This window comes from Primulina huaijiensis, chromosome 4 (assembly GCF_012295235.1).
Source record: "Primulina huaijiensis isolate GDHJ02 chromosome 4, ASM1229523v2, whole genome shotgun sequence".
NCBI classification, from domain to species: Eukaryota; Viridiplantae; Streptophyta; class Magnoliopsida; order Lamiales; family Gesneriaceae; genus Primulina; species Primulina huaijiensis.
The window spans coordinates 21,174,069-21,189,562 of record NC_133309.1 but is presented as its reverse complement, the minus strand read 5'-3'; the positions used below and the strand labels follow the sequence as shown (position 1 = coordinate 21,189,562).

The window sequence follows — 15,494 nt, the reverse complement described above, 5'->3', positions numbered from 1 at the left end:
TCTACTGCAAGGGGGGGCTGCGGCTTGGTAGGGACTGGGCTGGGTGGCCTGGTCGGTACTCTAGGATGGTTCAGAGAGGGGTAGGAAGGGACAAGGCTCGGTGGTGGCTCAGACGAGGAGACCCACGCGAGAAGAAGAAGCACTCCCGTTGAAGAAGAGGCGCGCAGCTCGTTCTTGTTTCAGGAGGTCCGATGCTTGGCTCCAGGGCTTGGGCTGGTCTGGGTAGGGTCTGGGCATGGTCCAGGGATGGTGAGGGTCGTGTGGGCTCGGTGGTGGCTCGGCTGGAAGGGTCCAGGTTTGGCTAGGAGACTTGGGCGTGAGGTTCACCATAGGTGCAGAATTTGGGTTAAGTTTCAGGTGGGTTTCAGCGAGCTAGGGGATGGTTATTTTGGCTGGGCTTGGTCAGTAGGGTCCCTAGGTGGGTTGGCTCGGGTTTGGCTCGAGGTGACTTGGGCGTGGCTCGAGTAAAATGAGAGATGGCTCGGTGTGTCCTCATATGTGTCAATTTCGAATTTAATTAGACTAAAATTGAATCCATGGGTCCACGGGTGTGGATCATGACTTGGAAGGGTAGAATAAATAATAAAAATACTATGTTAAAAATTTGGGATCAAAATATTGAGTTTTGGATTTATCCGGGATTTTATCGCCGCACGAAACGCTAATTAAAAAAATGAATTGGAAAGCCTAGTTTTAAGCTTTATAAAATTATGGAAAATTATATTTAAGCTTAAATAATTATTAAATATCTGAGTTTTTAATTTGGGAATTTTATATTAAGGTTTGGTTTAATTCGGGATTAAAACGCGTTAATATGTCTTATTTAAAGATTAATTTAAAAGTCATCGATTTAAGCCAAATAAAAATATACGAAAATTCATGTAAGCTTATATAATTATTTAGAATAATACCATGTCATTCAAAGTTAGAAAAAGATAAATTCGAGAATTTTTACGTATAGGGGCAAAACGGTCTTTTTACACTTAAGAAGATACTAAAACGCTTGGCAGCGTCCCGAAGAATCATAACGCATGTAAAATGATATTTTATGATTTAAAATTATTATTTTGATGATAATATGTTATTTTATGATTTTTGGTAAAGCTGTGCAATTTTTACTCTTTAAAATGCTATTTTTGGAAAGTTGTGCTATTTCATGATTTTTAAAGAAAAAGAAAAAGAAAAATATTTTGAAGGATGTGAATTGACTGTGACAAAAGATATGATTTATGATATATGATTTTGTGGGGATAAGTTGAGGGGAAAAAGCCCCAGAGGGAGCTCATTTACGGGAGAAGGCCTCAAAGGGAGCCTATACGTGGGAAAAGGCCCCAGAGGGAGCCCGTCTATGGGAGAAGGCCCCCGAGAGAGCCCCGACGAACGTATTTCCACGGTGGAGCCTAGTGCACACCCCCATGGGCCATGTGGAGCTGAGGACTGATCAGTCGACCAAAGGATAAAAGCTAGTCACTTTCAAGGATAAAACTTCACCCAAAAATGATATATGATTGAAAGCTGATAATAAAAATGATTTTTATGATATATGATTTATGATGAGGATTAAAGTTATTTTTAAAATGATTTATTTATGCCCAAAGCTTATTTGTAAATGATTTGTTTTAAGGATTTATTTATGCTTAAAAGTTATTTTAAAATGTTTTTACGATTTATGATATTATTATGCTTAAATGATTTTAAAACGGTTTATTTATTTTCACAAGCTATTTTAAATAAAAATAGGATTTTTAAATGCATGTGCTTGTATATGTATTATTTGTTATCTATGTTTAGAACGTGCTGAGTAATTAGACTCACTAGGTTTGTATGATGCAGGATTTGATGATTTTTTAAGGCGGTGACGATTGAGTCGATCGAGTGCAGCAGTACACACCCGAGGGCTTTTATGTCTCCGCACTAGGTTATTAGATTTAAGATTTAAAGATTTATGTTAATGATTTTTATTAGAGAATTCTTATGCTTTATTTTTATTGTTAGTGATCTTTTCAAAGGACAATTTAGGATGTTTTGGTTAGGTGATGATTTAGGAATTATTTTATGCACTTGAGTTTTAAATTGTTAATTTATTAGGATTCATGATTATGTTAAATTATTTTATTTAGAAATTTAGAAGTTATGGTTTAGATATTAGAAAAAAAAAATTTCGAGGTCGTTTCAATTAGTCCTTTAACCCGAGACGACGAGATGCTCTACGTACTAGCATGCAATGACGAGATTGAGTGTAGTTTTGAAATACGTAGGAGTACATGCATTGTAGTCTTGAATTCACCGTTTGCCTACGGATGAAGATATCATATGTGATCTGATGAGTTAATAGTGCAAGAGAACTCTGGTCAGAGTAAGACACGTGCATTTTGAAAAGGTGTTTTCTCAATTGCACATACCATGTCACTGTTATTACTGAAAGTTATTTCACATCGTTACAGAATGAATTTGCAACTCTTGATATACCAATATTTTGCATATTTGATCGTGATATCTGAGTTGAATGAACCATACTGTACACTAATCATAACTTAATGTTCTTGCAGACACTTTCAGTGATATCTAGGGGATTAAGAGACGATGTGTGGTGCCCGAAAACCAGTACACGTAAATCCATGCATGATTTAATTTGTCAACTTATTTAATTAATTTAAAATGAGTTAAATGGTGCATGTTACATGATTTAATTGATTCTAAATGTTTATATGTTTATTTTTATGCAAATTAAAATGTTTTCTTGAGTGATAACTTTTCATGAGAATATTCGATGCGGGATCGAGGAAAGGAGACCGGAGACAATGTAGGCGATTTAATAAAATGTTATATTTTTATTTTAGACCAAGAAAATTTGTTATTTTAAATGATTTATTAATTTTAGCATTTTAAATTTCAATTTAAATTATTAATGATTTATAAGATTTTAAGCTTTTAAAATGTAAATTTTGAAAATTTACGGATTTAATCCTTAAATTGGGTGTAAAATATTTTATAATGAATTTTATGCCTTAAATAATGTATTTAATTAGTGTTTAATTTAAAATAAGATTTTAAGTACTTCTTTTAGCTATTTTCGAAATTTGAAAATTTTAATCTTGAAAATTTGATACTTAACTATTTTATCAAATTTTTGAGTGGGTTTAAATAATTATATTAGTAATATTTTACCACTAATTAGTTAATTAAGCAATTTTTTAACCCTAATATAATCCCCTAACTCACGTGCGCACACACACACACACAACACACACATACACGTTACAATTTGGAAGTGGAAAACTAGGGTTTTAAGCTCTTCATTCAGCAGCCACCATCTTAGCCTCTTCCTTGCAAATTTCTGAAGATTCACGTTTTTTTTTCTATCAAGAAAACGTACAGCAAGTGTCTCCCGATCATCCCCCGTATTCCACTGCGTTGGTATTCGATATCTTCGTGCATTTTAACGCAAAGGCATGTATAAAATTTTATTTTACGCATCGATCACATCATATTATGTATTTTGATGTATAATGTGCATGAAGATTCTATGGTTATATGCAAAGTTTGATGGATTTTGGTTTAAACGATTTCTGAAAAATTTTGAGTCACAAAACCTGCCATTTGCTGTCATTTCGATTCCTGCGGTTTATAAATCCGTTTTCTTGAAATGTTTTCATCATATGATTTTTAGTACTCTTTTATCTTCGATTTGATAGCAAATTCGTAATTTTTTGATTAGAAATGAGGGAGATATGATTTTTATCGTAAAACCGCACAACTTGGGAAAAATTTTGTGTCACAAAACCCGTCATCCTCTGTTATTTCAATTTTTGTGATTTATAGGTTGGTGTTTTGGAAACGTTTTCAACATATGATATGTATTACTTTGTGTTATGTTCGATTCGATAGCAAATTCGTAATTTTATGATAAGAAACGGGAGAAATATGATTTTTATCATAAATCCGCTCAACCTGTGAAAATTATGTGCATGTTCTTCGCGTTTTCTTCAAGTTTTTGGTTGCAGGCTTTGTGTGGATCGTCCGGGTTGTTGCTGCTGTATATAGACATGTCTTAGGGAGTGTATAGATGGTGCTAAGTGGTCTGGTATGGATCGGAAGTCGACGAGCGCAACAAAAGCATGAGCTGCACCAGATCGCATGACCAGGGAGTCACGACCTTGGTGTTTGTTCGACCTGCTGGGAGTATGGTCAGGGCTGGGGCTTATGGCTTGGGTCTGGTGCATGTCTAAGGGTCCTAGGATGGGTCTTGAGGTGTCGGTTCATGGCTGGGCTGGTAGAGAATGGGGCTGGAGTCATTTTGACAGCAGCTACGCAGGTTGTCTTTGAGGAGGAGGAGTCATGGTTGCTGGAGTTTCAAGGAATGGGCTGTGGTTCTGTGTAAATAAGGGCTAGTCTATGGTCTTAATTTATGTCTAGGTGTCGAGTCTAGGGCTTGGTTTGGGTCCGGTTCGAGTTCGTTAGAAACGCATATGGGTCATAGCGTGTTTCCTTGGGACAGTTTTGTTTTCTATGGATCATAGGTTGTTTTAAGTTGGTGCAATTATGGTTCGGGGCTGGTTAGGGTCTTAGACAATATCTTAGGATGTCGTCCAAATCTGGTTTGAGTTTCGCGTCGTTCAGTAAGTCGTAGGCTATTTTAATTAATTCGGGAGTCGCATGTGTACGTTTGGGCTTTTTGTGCTAAGTTTAATTATTTAAATTTTAAGGTTATAGCAACAAGTTCAGGGCTTTCAAACAAAGCCCATGACGTTTGTAAGTATGATTGACGCGCAAAAATATTTTTATTTTGGAGGTATGTGATTTGTTTTGTGGACATCGGATAAAGCATGAGTGGAGATTTATGATTATAGGATTGGAAAACAGTAAAGCATGACCGGGGACCTCTCCACCCGGTAAAGTGTGATCGGGTATTTATGTATGTGAGAGTGGACATCCGGTCGAAGGCTGTGATAATTTCTGCCATCCCAGTATTATGGTTCAGTCTGATCAGGCGATTTATGTTACGGGCCACTTTCTTTGAACCTTTTTCTACGCAAAATTAAGTATGATTATGCATGTTATGAGGAAGCACTTTTATGAAAATGTTAATACAGTTATGGCACGTCTTTGTTTATGTATGTTTAGCTGTTATTTCGTACACGTTACTTTCAAATGCATGTGATTTTATTAAGTACTATTTGATAATCATGTTTTATGCTTGGTGAGTCTTTAGGCTCACTAGACTTGATCGTTGCAGATCTTGATGTTTTTGAGGAGACAAGAGGTGATGACCTGTGAGCTTGCTCGGATTGTGTGCAGTGCAAACCCGAGGATCGCTATGGTTATGCAAGAATTTTATGCACGATAAACTTTTTTTACTCTGAATTTATTTATTTAAAATTTTGTTGGCAAACAAGTATTTTAAAATGCTGGTTTTGGATAACACTTTTACAGTAGTGATGAATGATATTTTTTTATGCCATGAAAATATTTTGTACATAGATTATTTACAAAAATTTAGTTGATCATTTTATTTAAATTCAGAAGACGAGAGTTTACTATTTAAATAAGAAAAAAAATTATTTTCGGTAATTTTAAACTAGTATTAGTTATTTTAGCACGGAATGTTTCACGATGCTACTAGATACTCTCACCATGATCTGATGGATGCAATCAGACTTCAGTTCGGACATTTCTGATCAGGGTATTGATGAAAAGAATGAGGGTAATTAGGGTAAGTTTGAATAAAAATAAATGTTATTCTTAATCACATGAAATTGTAAACCCATATTTAGCTATATCTCTGAACCATTTAGGGCCACACAAGTATCATATTTTGTGTTCCCGTTGAGATAGTGAATTTTAACGAGTTGAATTTAGCGACAAAAATGGATAATTGAAAATTTTGATATTCAAAATTTTCAATTTTCATTATATGAACAAGATTTGTACCCTTGGTACATCGGCGCTGTCTGATCGACGATCAAGGTTATAATGAGTTCACAAATAATTACTTACTAAATTAAGAATCTATTAATTAAATATCATGTTAGTAGTTGTGACTACTATATGTACATGATTCTCATAAAGTATTCTAGAGGGTCGAGAATTTATTAATTGATCAACAATTANTTTAATTAATTAAAGAAAATATAAATTCTAATGAGATTAGCATTGGGATTATGAATCCTAATATGAGTGAGATTCTTGATCACTTATAAATTTTTAATTGAGGGTCCTATGAAATAACACAAGTTTTACATACAGATTTTAGCAGAAAAAATTTTGTTCACCAAAATTTTTCCTTCTCTCCATCATAAAATTTCGACCATCCCATTTTCCCAAGAAAAAATTCACAGCCACTTCCACGGCCACATTGTCGCCTGACTTTTTAAATTCAGGCAATCCGATCTTGACACAAAATTTCTTAAGATCTCTAGTACGATCTAAACAAGGAATATAATCTTCGATCGTGGACCTGATTAGACGATCAAATGGGAGATCCGTTCATAGATAATTAAAAGAAGTGCTATATCCGCTTAAAAATCGGAATAGTCGGAGTCAATGTTAAATATGTAAAAGTAAACAGATCTAAACGCTCTATGAATGTTCTAAATCATACGATACCCAAGAAATATTTTGAACATCAATACTAAAATTTTTAAACTTCTGTTGGGTGCGAGAAAACGGTACTCCAACAATACCACATATGAATCTAATGGTAATGGTACAACTCTAAACTTTTAAACATGCATAGCCTAAACGTCTCATCGCTCTATAACAACATATATACATATCTGCTCCCAAACAGGTTTGAAATGAATGTTTGAAACAATTTATAATAAGATATTTTAATGGACTCTTTGTTGTATGTCTTTTTTACATATTTTATTGTGTCATTTTGAGTCTCATTCTTGAATTTTTTTTGTTTATGTTGCATATGTTTAAATTTTTTTATATATATATTTTGTGTATTAGTTGTCTCTGATGTGTTTCGGGTTGATTTGAATGTGAAATAATCAAGAAAAGATAAAATTATGAGCCAAGCTCGATCATAGCGCGAAATTATGAGCCAAGCTCGAGCATAGCGCGCTAAGGCAGATGAAATTGCTTGCCCAGCACGTAAAGGAAAAAAGAAGTCAAAGTTGCGCAGAGCTTGAGCTGGAGCGAGTGATGAGGGCGGTAAACCCTCCCCAGCACGTATAAGTGGAGACTGACATCCAATCACAGCATCGCATGCTAGGGTAGGTGATTTTTTCTGCCCCAGTGCTCCCAAGTAAAGAGAAAAGAAGAAAATGTGTGATCCGATATGGATAAATATGCAACGATTTGTTTCCAATTTTCTGGATTCTCACATACATGGAAAGCCAAATACATAGTTTGAGACATCATTCATTTCTTTTTGAGATTCAATTGAACTTCTAAAGAGCCGCCGCAGAGAGAAAAATTGAGTCGAGGAGTCAAAAAGAAATCGAGATTTCCATGCAGCGTTTTTTCTTCCTCCATTTTTTTAGTACTTTGTTTTGAGAATTTGAACATAATGTTTAGCGGTGTTTTAATATTTGTTGGGATTTAAGGGGATCCTACCCCGAGACATTTTTTATTTAATTTTATTATCGATTTTTGATTCGTGCTTAATTATATTACGTTTTTTATCTGAATCATTAAAGAACAGCTAAATTTTAAGATATTTTATATTGCAAATGAAGTCGAAACAGTAGTTCGCAATACAAACGAGTAATATAGTTTGTGGATTTACAATTTGCATATATATATATATATATCTATATAGTTANTAACAAGCCACGTAGTACATCAAATAGCCAAAAGCCAGTCTATTACATAAATCAATAATCGTCTTTACAATGCGATTAAAACGAAATGCGGAAGCGTAAAACACGATAATATAACTAAGAGACAATGATAAGACTGGTCTTGAATTGGATTGACTTCGTCACCATCTCCAAAAGTATTCTTGTTCTTTATCTTCGATTTGTTTCTCGTTCTTATCTGAAGGTGGGAATGTAAGGGGTGAGTACTTGGGAAATACTCAGTAAATGGGGGCCGATCGGGCATAACGAATATCAAGGTTATAATTATACGAATACATTATTATAATCTCAATCTTAAGCATGTTGAATCGAATATGAACAAGATACAAACATAGCACTGAAAATCATCTCCTTTTTCATGGTTTACTGATCAGTCCCCTATATGTTACTCCTCTAAGGGGCGAGGCCAAAAGAACGGTCATTATATCCCACCGCATCAGGGCCTTAAACAAAGCATATCAAATATCGGAATTTCCTTGCAATTTCTAATTCGAATCATTACAGTGCATTTCAAATATTTCAAACATGCTTTCAAATATTATAACTAATATCAAACAACAAATTGTTCAAAGATTTTCATAACAAATCAAAACGAATATATCATGCCGATCGAATTTGAACAAACATACATAATGTATTTTTAAACAAATGTGGACATACTTACGAAGAGAAAGTATGTCGATATATATATCAAGTAGTACACTTATGATATGCAAGTGTACGTAAAAGTATAGCAAAAACCCACTTACAAAGAAATATATATAGCAAAAGCCCACTTACTTGATGATAATCTTCAAAGATTTGAGGGAAAGACAACTAAAATTCGAACACGAAAGCTGCTGGACTGCGTCGAACCGGACAATAATTCAGCTACTGCGGTGCTTCGAAAATGGACAAGAATGAGTTGCTGAAATTTTCAGAATGTTGTGAATGTTTTGTGCCTTCTTTTTGGTCATCATGCATGGTATTTATAGGCTCATGGAAGGAAGGTGAAAAGGCTCTCATTCAAGGCCATTACATCCATTTTTATGGCCTTCTTGATGGCCTTAAACACCATTAACATGTTGTTATGTCTCTTCAAATTCCTCCCTGAATTCATGGCATGAAAATGTGGTTTAAAGGCTTGGCTTTGTGGCTCTTCAAATGTGGCTCTTCAAATTCTTTGGTCTTCACATCCTTCCCACCTTATGAGGAGTTTCGTCCTCGAAACTTGGCTATACTCGATCTTCAAAGAGATTCGGATATTGTTCTCGCATCATTTCTTCCAACTCCAAAGTAGCTTCTTTTTCGGTGTGATTGGACCATTGTACTTTGACATATGGAATAGTTCGTCGTCTCAGTACTTGTTCTTTGTTACCCACAATTCGGATTGGAATTTTTTCGTACTTCAGCTCCTCATTTAGCTTGCCCTCAACCAGAAGTGGTCCAGCCTCCAGAATATGACTTGGATCGGAAATATATTTCCTTAGCTGCGAAACGTGGAAAACATTGTGGATTCTTGACATATCAGGTGGAAGTGCTATTTTATAAGCAAGTGTTCCCACTTTCTCTAAGATTTCAAAAGGTCCGACGTATCTAGGATTCAATTTCCCAGTTTTATTGAACCGCATCACACCCTTCATGGGTGACACTTTCACATATGCTTTTTCACCCACTTCAAATTCCACGGGTCTTCTTTTCAGGTCAGCCCAGCTTTTCTGTCGATCCTGTGCAGTTTTCAGTCTCTCTTTGATCATAGCAACTTTATCCACTGTTTCTTGGATCAGTTCGGGTCCAACCATGGCTTTTTCCCCTACTTCATCCCAATATAGTGGCGATCGACACTTTCGTCCATACAGAGCTTCGTACGGTGCCATTCCAATACTGCTGTGATAACTATTATTGTATGCGAACTCGATTAAGGACAGATGTTCGCTCCAATTACCATTGAAGTCTAGAGCACACGCTCTCAGCATGTCCTCCAAAGTTTGTATTGTCCTCTCAGTTTGGCCGTCCGTTTGAGGGTGATATGCCGTACTAAGAGTAACTTTTGTCCCCATAGCTTTTTGAAAGCTCTTCCAAAAACGGGATGCAAACCTCGGATCTCTGTCTGATAGTATGCTAACTGGAACTCCGTGTAACCGTACGATATTATTCATGTACAAGGTGGCCAGTTTATCCAGATTATAGTTCATGCAGACAGGTAAGAAATGCGCAGATTTTGTGAGTCTATCTACGATTACCCATATACCATCATAGCTTTGTCTAGACCTTGGTAAACCGACTACAAAGTCCATGGAAATATGTTCCCATTTCCATTCCGGGATTTCCAAAGGTTGAAGAAGTCCACCAGGTCTCTGGTGTTCTGCCTTGACTTGTTGGCACACGTGACACTTGGAGACAAACATTGCAACGTCCTTTTTCATTCCACTCCACCAGAAGTTTTTCTTCAAATCTTTATACATTTTGGTACTGCCGGGGTGGACTGAAAATTTTGACTTGTGTGCTTCAGACATTACTTCCTGTCGAAGATTTTCAATGTCAGGTACACTCAATCGTCCTTTCATCCACACAACTCCTTTGTCATCTGTCTGAATATCTGGTGATTTTCCTTCTTCAGCTTGTTGTTTCAGTTTCATCAAAGTGGGGTCTCGATCTTGACTTATTTTGATTGTTTCCCGGAGGCTCGGTTGTGCTGAAAGTGACGCTAGTATTACCTTGCCCATATTCTTCCGACTCAAAGCGTCAGCTACCTTGTTTGCCTTGCCCGGATGATAGCTTATTATCAAATCGTAATCCTTCAGGAGTTCAATCTATCGTCTCTGCCGCATATTTAGTTCTTTTTGAGTGAACAAATACTTGAGACTTTGGTGATCAGTGAAAATCTCACACTTGGCTCAATAGAGATAATGTCTCCATATTTTTAGTACGAACACCACTGCAGCTAGTTCGAGGTCATGCGTCGGATAGTTTTGCTCATATGGTTTCCGTTGCCTTGAAGCATAGGCGATCACCCTTCCATCTTGCATGAGCACACATCCTAACCCTCTTTTAGAAGCATCCCTGTAGATGGTGAAGTCTTTTCCTTCAGTTGGCAATACCAATACCTGAGTAGAGGCAAGTTTCCTCTTCAAGGTCTCGAAACTTTGCTCACATTCTACACTCCATTGAAACTTAGAGTTATTTTGTGTGAGTTCAGTGAGGGGTATGGCTATTGAAGAGAATCCTTCAACAAATTTTCGATAATAGCCCGCTAATCCCAAGAAGCTTCGAATTTCTGCCACATTCTTTGGTCTCGACCAATCCATGATTGCTTCTACCTTCTTAGAGTCCACAGACACTCCTGCTGCTGATATTATGTGTCCCAAGAATGTGACGCTCTTTAGCCAGAATTCGTATTTCCTGAACTTGGCGTACAGTTCCTTTTCTCTAAGCGTCTGGAGGGTGAGACGAAGATGTCTTTGTGGTCCTCCTCACTTGACGAATATACAAGAATATCGTCGATGAATACCACAACGAACTTGTCAAGAAACGGTTTGAACACCCTATTCATGAGATCCATGAATGCTGCCGGAGCGTTTGTTAACCCGAACGGCATTACAATGAACTCATAGTGCCCATACCTTGTTCTGAAGGCTGTCTTCGGAATATCGTCTGTTTTGACCTTTAGTTGGTGGTAGCCTGACCTTAAGTCGAGCTTGGAAAAGACTGTAGCTCCTTTGAGTTGGTCAAACAAGTCATCTATCCTTAGAAGCGGGTACTTATTCTTGATTGTGATCTTATTCAGTTCCCTGTAATCAATACACAATCTCATGCTTCCGTATTTTTTCTTCACAAATAGGACAGGAGCTCCCCATGGTGATGCGCTTGGTCGGATTTGCTTCTTATCCAACAATTCTTGAAGTTGTTCTTTGAGTTCTTTCAACTCTGCTGGAGCCATTCGTTACGGTGCTTTTGAGATTGGTGTAGCATTGGGTACTAAATTAATCTCAAATTCCACTTCGCGGTCGGGGATTGTGCCAGGGAGTTCTTCAGGAAAGACATCCGGAAACTCTTGTACTACCGGAATCTTTTCTAGTGCAAGTGTGGTTCCTTCCTTTACCCCGCTTAACATAGCCAGGTAAACTTCTTCTCCACTTTTCATGGCTTTCCAAGTCTGGGAAGCAGATAGTAAGGATTCATGTTTCTTGACTTTGCCATAGTAAACGATTTCTTCTTGGTTCGGAGCCCTTAGTTTGACGTTCTTCAGGCGGCAGTCTACAATTGCGTGATTCTTTGATAGCCAATTCATTCCCAGAATGGCGTCGAACTCCACCATGTTTAGTTGAATCAATTCAGCTTGAAATATGTGCTCATTGATACCGATATTACAATCTTTGTGCACCCTATGAGTTTCAATTGTCTTACTTGTGGGAGTTGCTACTCTAAATGGTTCAACAAGTACCTCAGGTATAAGCCTTAATTTCTTAGTGAACCTCTTAGATATGAACGAATGAGTGGCACCACAATCAAACAATACATAAGCTGGCATTTCATTGATTAGAATGGTACCTGCCACGACATCGTTTGAGTCATCTGCCTCTTTCTGAGTCATTGCAAACACACGAGCGTTAGGCTTATTTTCCTTCGGCTTGTTGGAGGTAGTATCACTATTTGACCATGTCCCTTTCTTCGGCTCGGGACAATCAGCAATTCGATGTCCCAATTTCCCACAATTGAAGCATGCACCAGTTTTTCTACGGCATTCCCCAGAATGGCGGTTATTGCAGATAGTACACATCTTGGCCTCTTGATATGTTGGACTGGACGAAGCGCCCTTGAAAGTCCCACTGGACTGATTTGGTCTTTTGAACGGTTGTTTCACTTGAAAAGATTGTCCAGAATGAGGTCGCTTATTCTTGTTCTCATCCTCTCGGCGTTTGATGTCTGTCTCTGCTCTTATTGCTGCGCCCATTAGATCAGCAAAGCTCGTAGGTTGATAAACTGCTAAAGCTTACTGAATACGGCAGCTCAAACCACGCTTGAACCGATGCATTTTCAAAGTATCATCAGCCATGATAGTGGGTGCATAGGTTCCAAGGGAGTTGAACTTTAAAGTATACTCCATCACAGACATATCCATAGTTTGAGCGAAATTTTCAAATTCACTCAACTTCTGTAATCTCACTTCAGCCGGATAGTCCTGTTTCAGGAATACCTCTCGGAATTGTTGCCATGTGATTGGTCCATCTGCTGTCACAGCTGGTAAGACTGTCTCCCACCATTTGGCTGCTTTTTCTTCTAAAAATGGTGTCACCACATCCACCTTGAACTCGTTGGGAATCTCGAGTAGGCGGAGTTGGGTCTCAATATTTTTGATCCAGTTTTGGGCAACTTCAGGGTCCGGGTCTCCTTTGAATGCTTGAGCTCGATTCTTTCGGAGAGACTCGTAGTGGTACTTGACCCCCTGTGCTGGAGGTCCTGGTGGTGGCGGATTGCCATTGGCGTTTGTGTTTCCCAACCCTTGGATGGTGGTGGCCACAATAGTTGCTATGGCCATTAAATCAGCTTGACTTAGGCCCAATCCTGGTGGTGGTGGCGGAGGTAGGTTCTCTTCATTGTCGATGTTATTACGGTTGTTATTGCGATTTCCGTAGCCTGGGTTGCGGTTGTTTCGTACTGGTCTCCCGTCCATGTCCTACAAGTGTACAAGTTTCTAAGATATTCGTTTGCTAACATATATCAATGAGTCAAACATGAAATGAAATCGACCACTGATAAAACCAAATAAACTCTTTATTGATTCAAATGAAAAGGGAAAACAATACAAATCCAAGTTTTAGGAAGCACAAAAGGAGAGAAAATTCATGAGAAATTAAATGGATTATAAATCCTTATTACAACTAGTCGCGACACTAATTCCTCAATCATCTAAAATCTCGCCATCTCCTACTGCTTCATCTTCCATTGGCTCTTCTATTGGTTCCATTTCAGGTTCCAAGTCGATAAGGGCATCTTGAAGTTGTTGAACCTGATTCTGTAAGTGTTCGTTATGCATATGCAGGTGCTGCACCGAATCTTGCAGTTCTTGAATGATCACTGCATCTTGCTAATGTCGTTGAACTGCTATAAAAGAGGTCTGCTCCAAGAGAGTCTGGAGATGAACTTTCTGTTCCTCCAACTCGTGCTTTTCTTGTTTGCAGAGTATGTAGAGTTGCAATTAGTTTCCCGTTGTCTTTCTGTTCTCGGGCGAGAGATGCTCGGAGATCCTTAATGATGGTATCCTTGTCAGGGACGGGTATAACACTCATGCGAGCCGTGGTCCGAATGCGAGGCATAGAAGAATTTGAAGCCATTTCCTGAAATAAAACAATTGGACAGGCTTACAAAATGATAAGGTCGTGAATAAACATCAAACGGTAAATTTCATAGTCATCTCATTCGAGATTTGATTCAGAAAGGGTTCAAAAATGGAAAATTCGAGAATTGACGTATGGTTTGAAGATTATACGTCGAGATTAATTCAAAATAATTAATGGAATCGAATTCTTGAGTTTCGGAAGTAACAATTTTCAAATCTAAGATTGGGGTGGACATGAATGACTAAGTTTTTGCCAAAATCTAACTTCGTCAAACTTTGTCTTTCGAAATCCCCAGCCGGATTATGAACTTGGCGGCTCTGATACCACTTAAATGTCACGCCCCGAAATCGAGACGTGTCATCGGCGTTGTTTAACAATTTAAAACCGTATAACAACAAGCCACGTAGTACATCAAATAGCCAAAAGCCAGTCTATTACATAAATCAATAATAGTCTTTACAATGCGATTAAAACGAAATGCGGAAGCGTAAAACACGAGAATATAACTAAGAGACAATGATAAGACTGGTCTTGAATTGGATTGACTTCATCACCATTCCCAACAAATTATTTCCCACTTGATTTTAATCTTCATTTCAAATTTTTTTTTATTTTTTGAATTATAATTTTACTTTGAAAGATATTTAGACTTAAAACATTTCAAAAATATCGTTTAAAATTTACTAAAGATCAATTTCTAAAAATAATTATTGTGTGATACAGTCTTCGTGGGACGATATCCGAACTTTGTATACTATATTATAATTTTATTCGTGCACTTGAAATTTATTCGAGCATAAAATTTTATTTATTTTCATTGGGGATTTATAGTGCCAGAAAAGCTCGATCAAGTTTTTGAAGTCTCTGCCAGGGACCGTCAATCCAAGATTTTATCTTTAAGTTATTTTCTTGAGTATTCTTGCGTATTTTTTATTGTTCACTACAAGAAAAATGATTTTCCACAGCACGTCATCAACAGCGTGCATTAAAAGCACGCTGCGAATATTACTTTTAACGGCGTGCACCCATATGTGCGCTGTTAATATTGTTGCACTTGACAAAAATAACGGCGTGCATTAAAAGCACGATGCAGATAGTACTATCCGCAACATGCATTTATGTGTGCTGTTAATAAATTATATAAACGACACATGCGGATATATGTGAGCTGTTAATAACCTATGCGATTTTCGCAGTGCACAATAAAGGCACGCCGTTAATAGTATTATTAACAGCGTGCATGTTTATGTGCGCTGTTAATAGTAAATTATTTTTTTTAAAAAAATTGTCTCTAGACATTAACGGCGTACATTCATCGCACGCCGTCAATATTATTATTCACGACATTCATATTAATGCACGC

At 37.4% G+C, this 15,494-nt stretch overlaps 1 protein-coding gene across 1 annotated transcript; it reads right to left on the bottom strand.

Moving 5' to 3' along the window:
• Nucleotides 1-11,733: 11,733 nt before the first annotated feature.
• Nucleotides 11,734-12,744, bottom strand: LOC140974968 (uncharacterized). Its single transcript, XM_073438460.1, has one exon. The coding sequence runs from the start codon at nucleotides 12,742-12,744 to the stop codon at nucleotides 11,734-11,736; it is 1,011 nt and encodes a 336-aa protein (XP_073294561.1).
• Between the last annotated feature and the right edge of the window lie 2,750 nt (nucleotides 12,745-15,494).

Excerpts from the sequence above, each read along its gene's own strand:
- LOC140974968 (XM_073438460.1), bottom strand. The coding sequence starts at position 12,744 with ATGGGCGCAGCAATAAGAGCAGAGACAGACATCAAACGCCGAGAGGAT.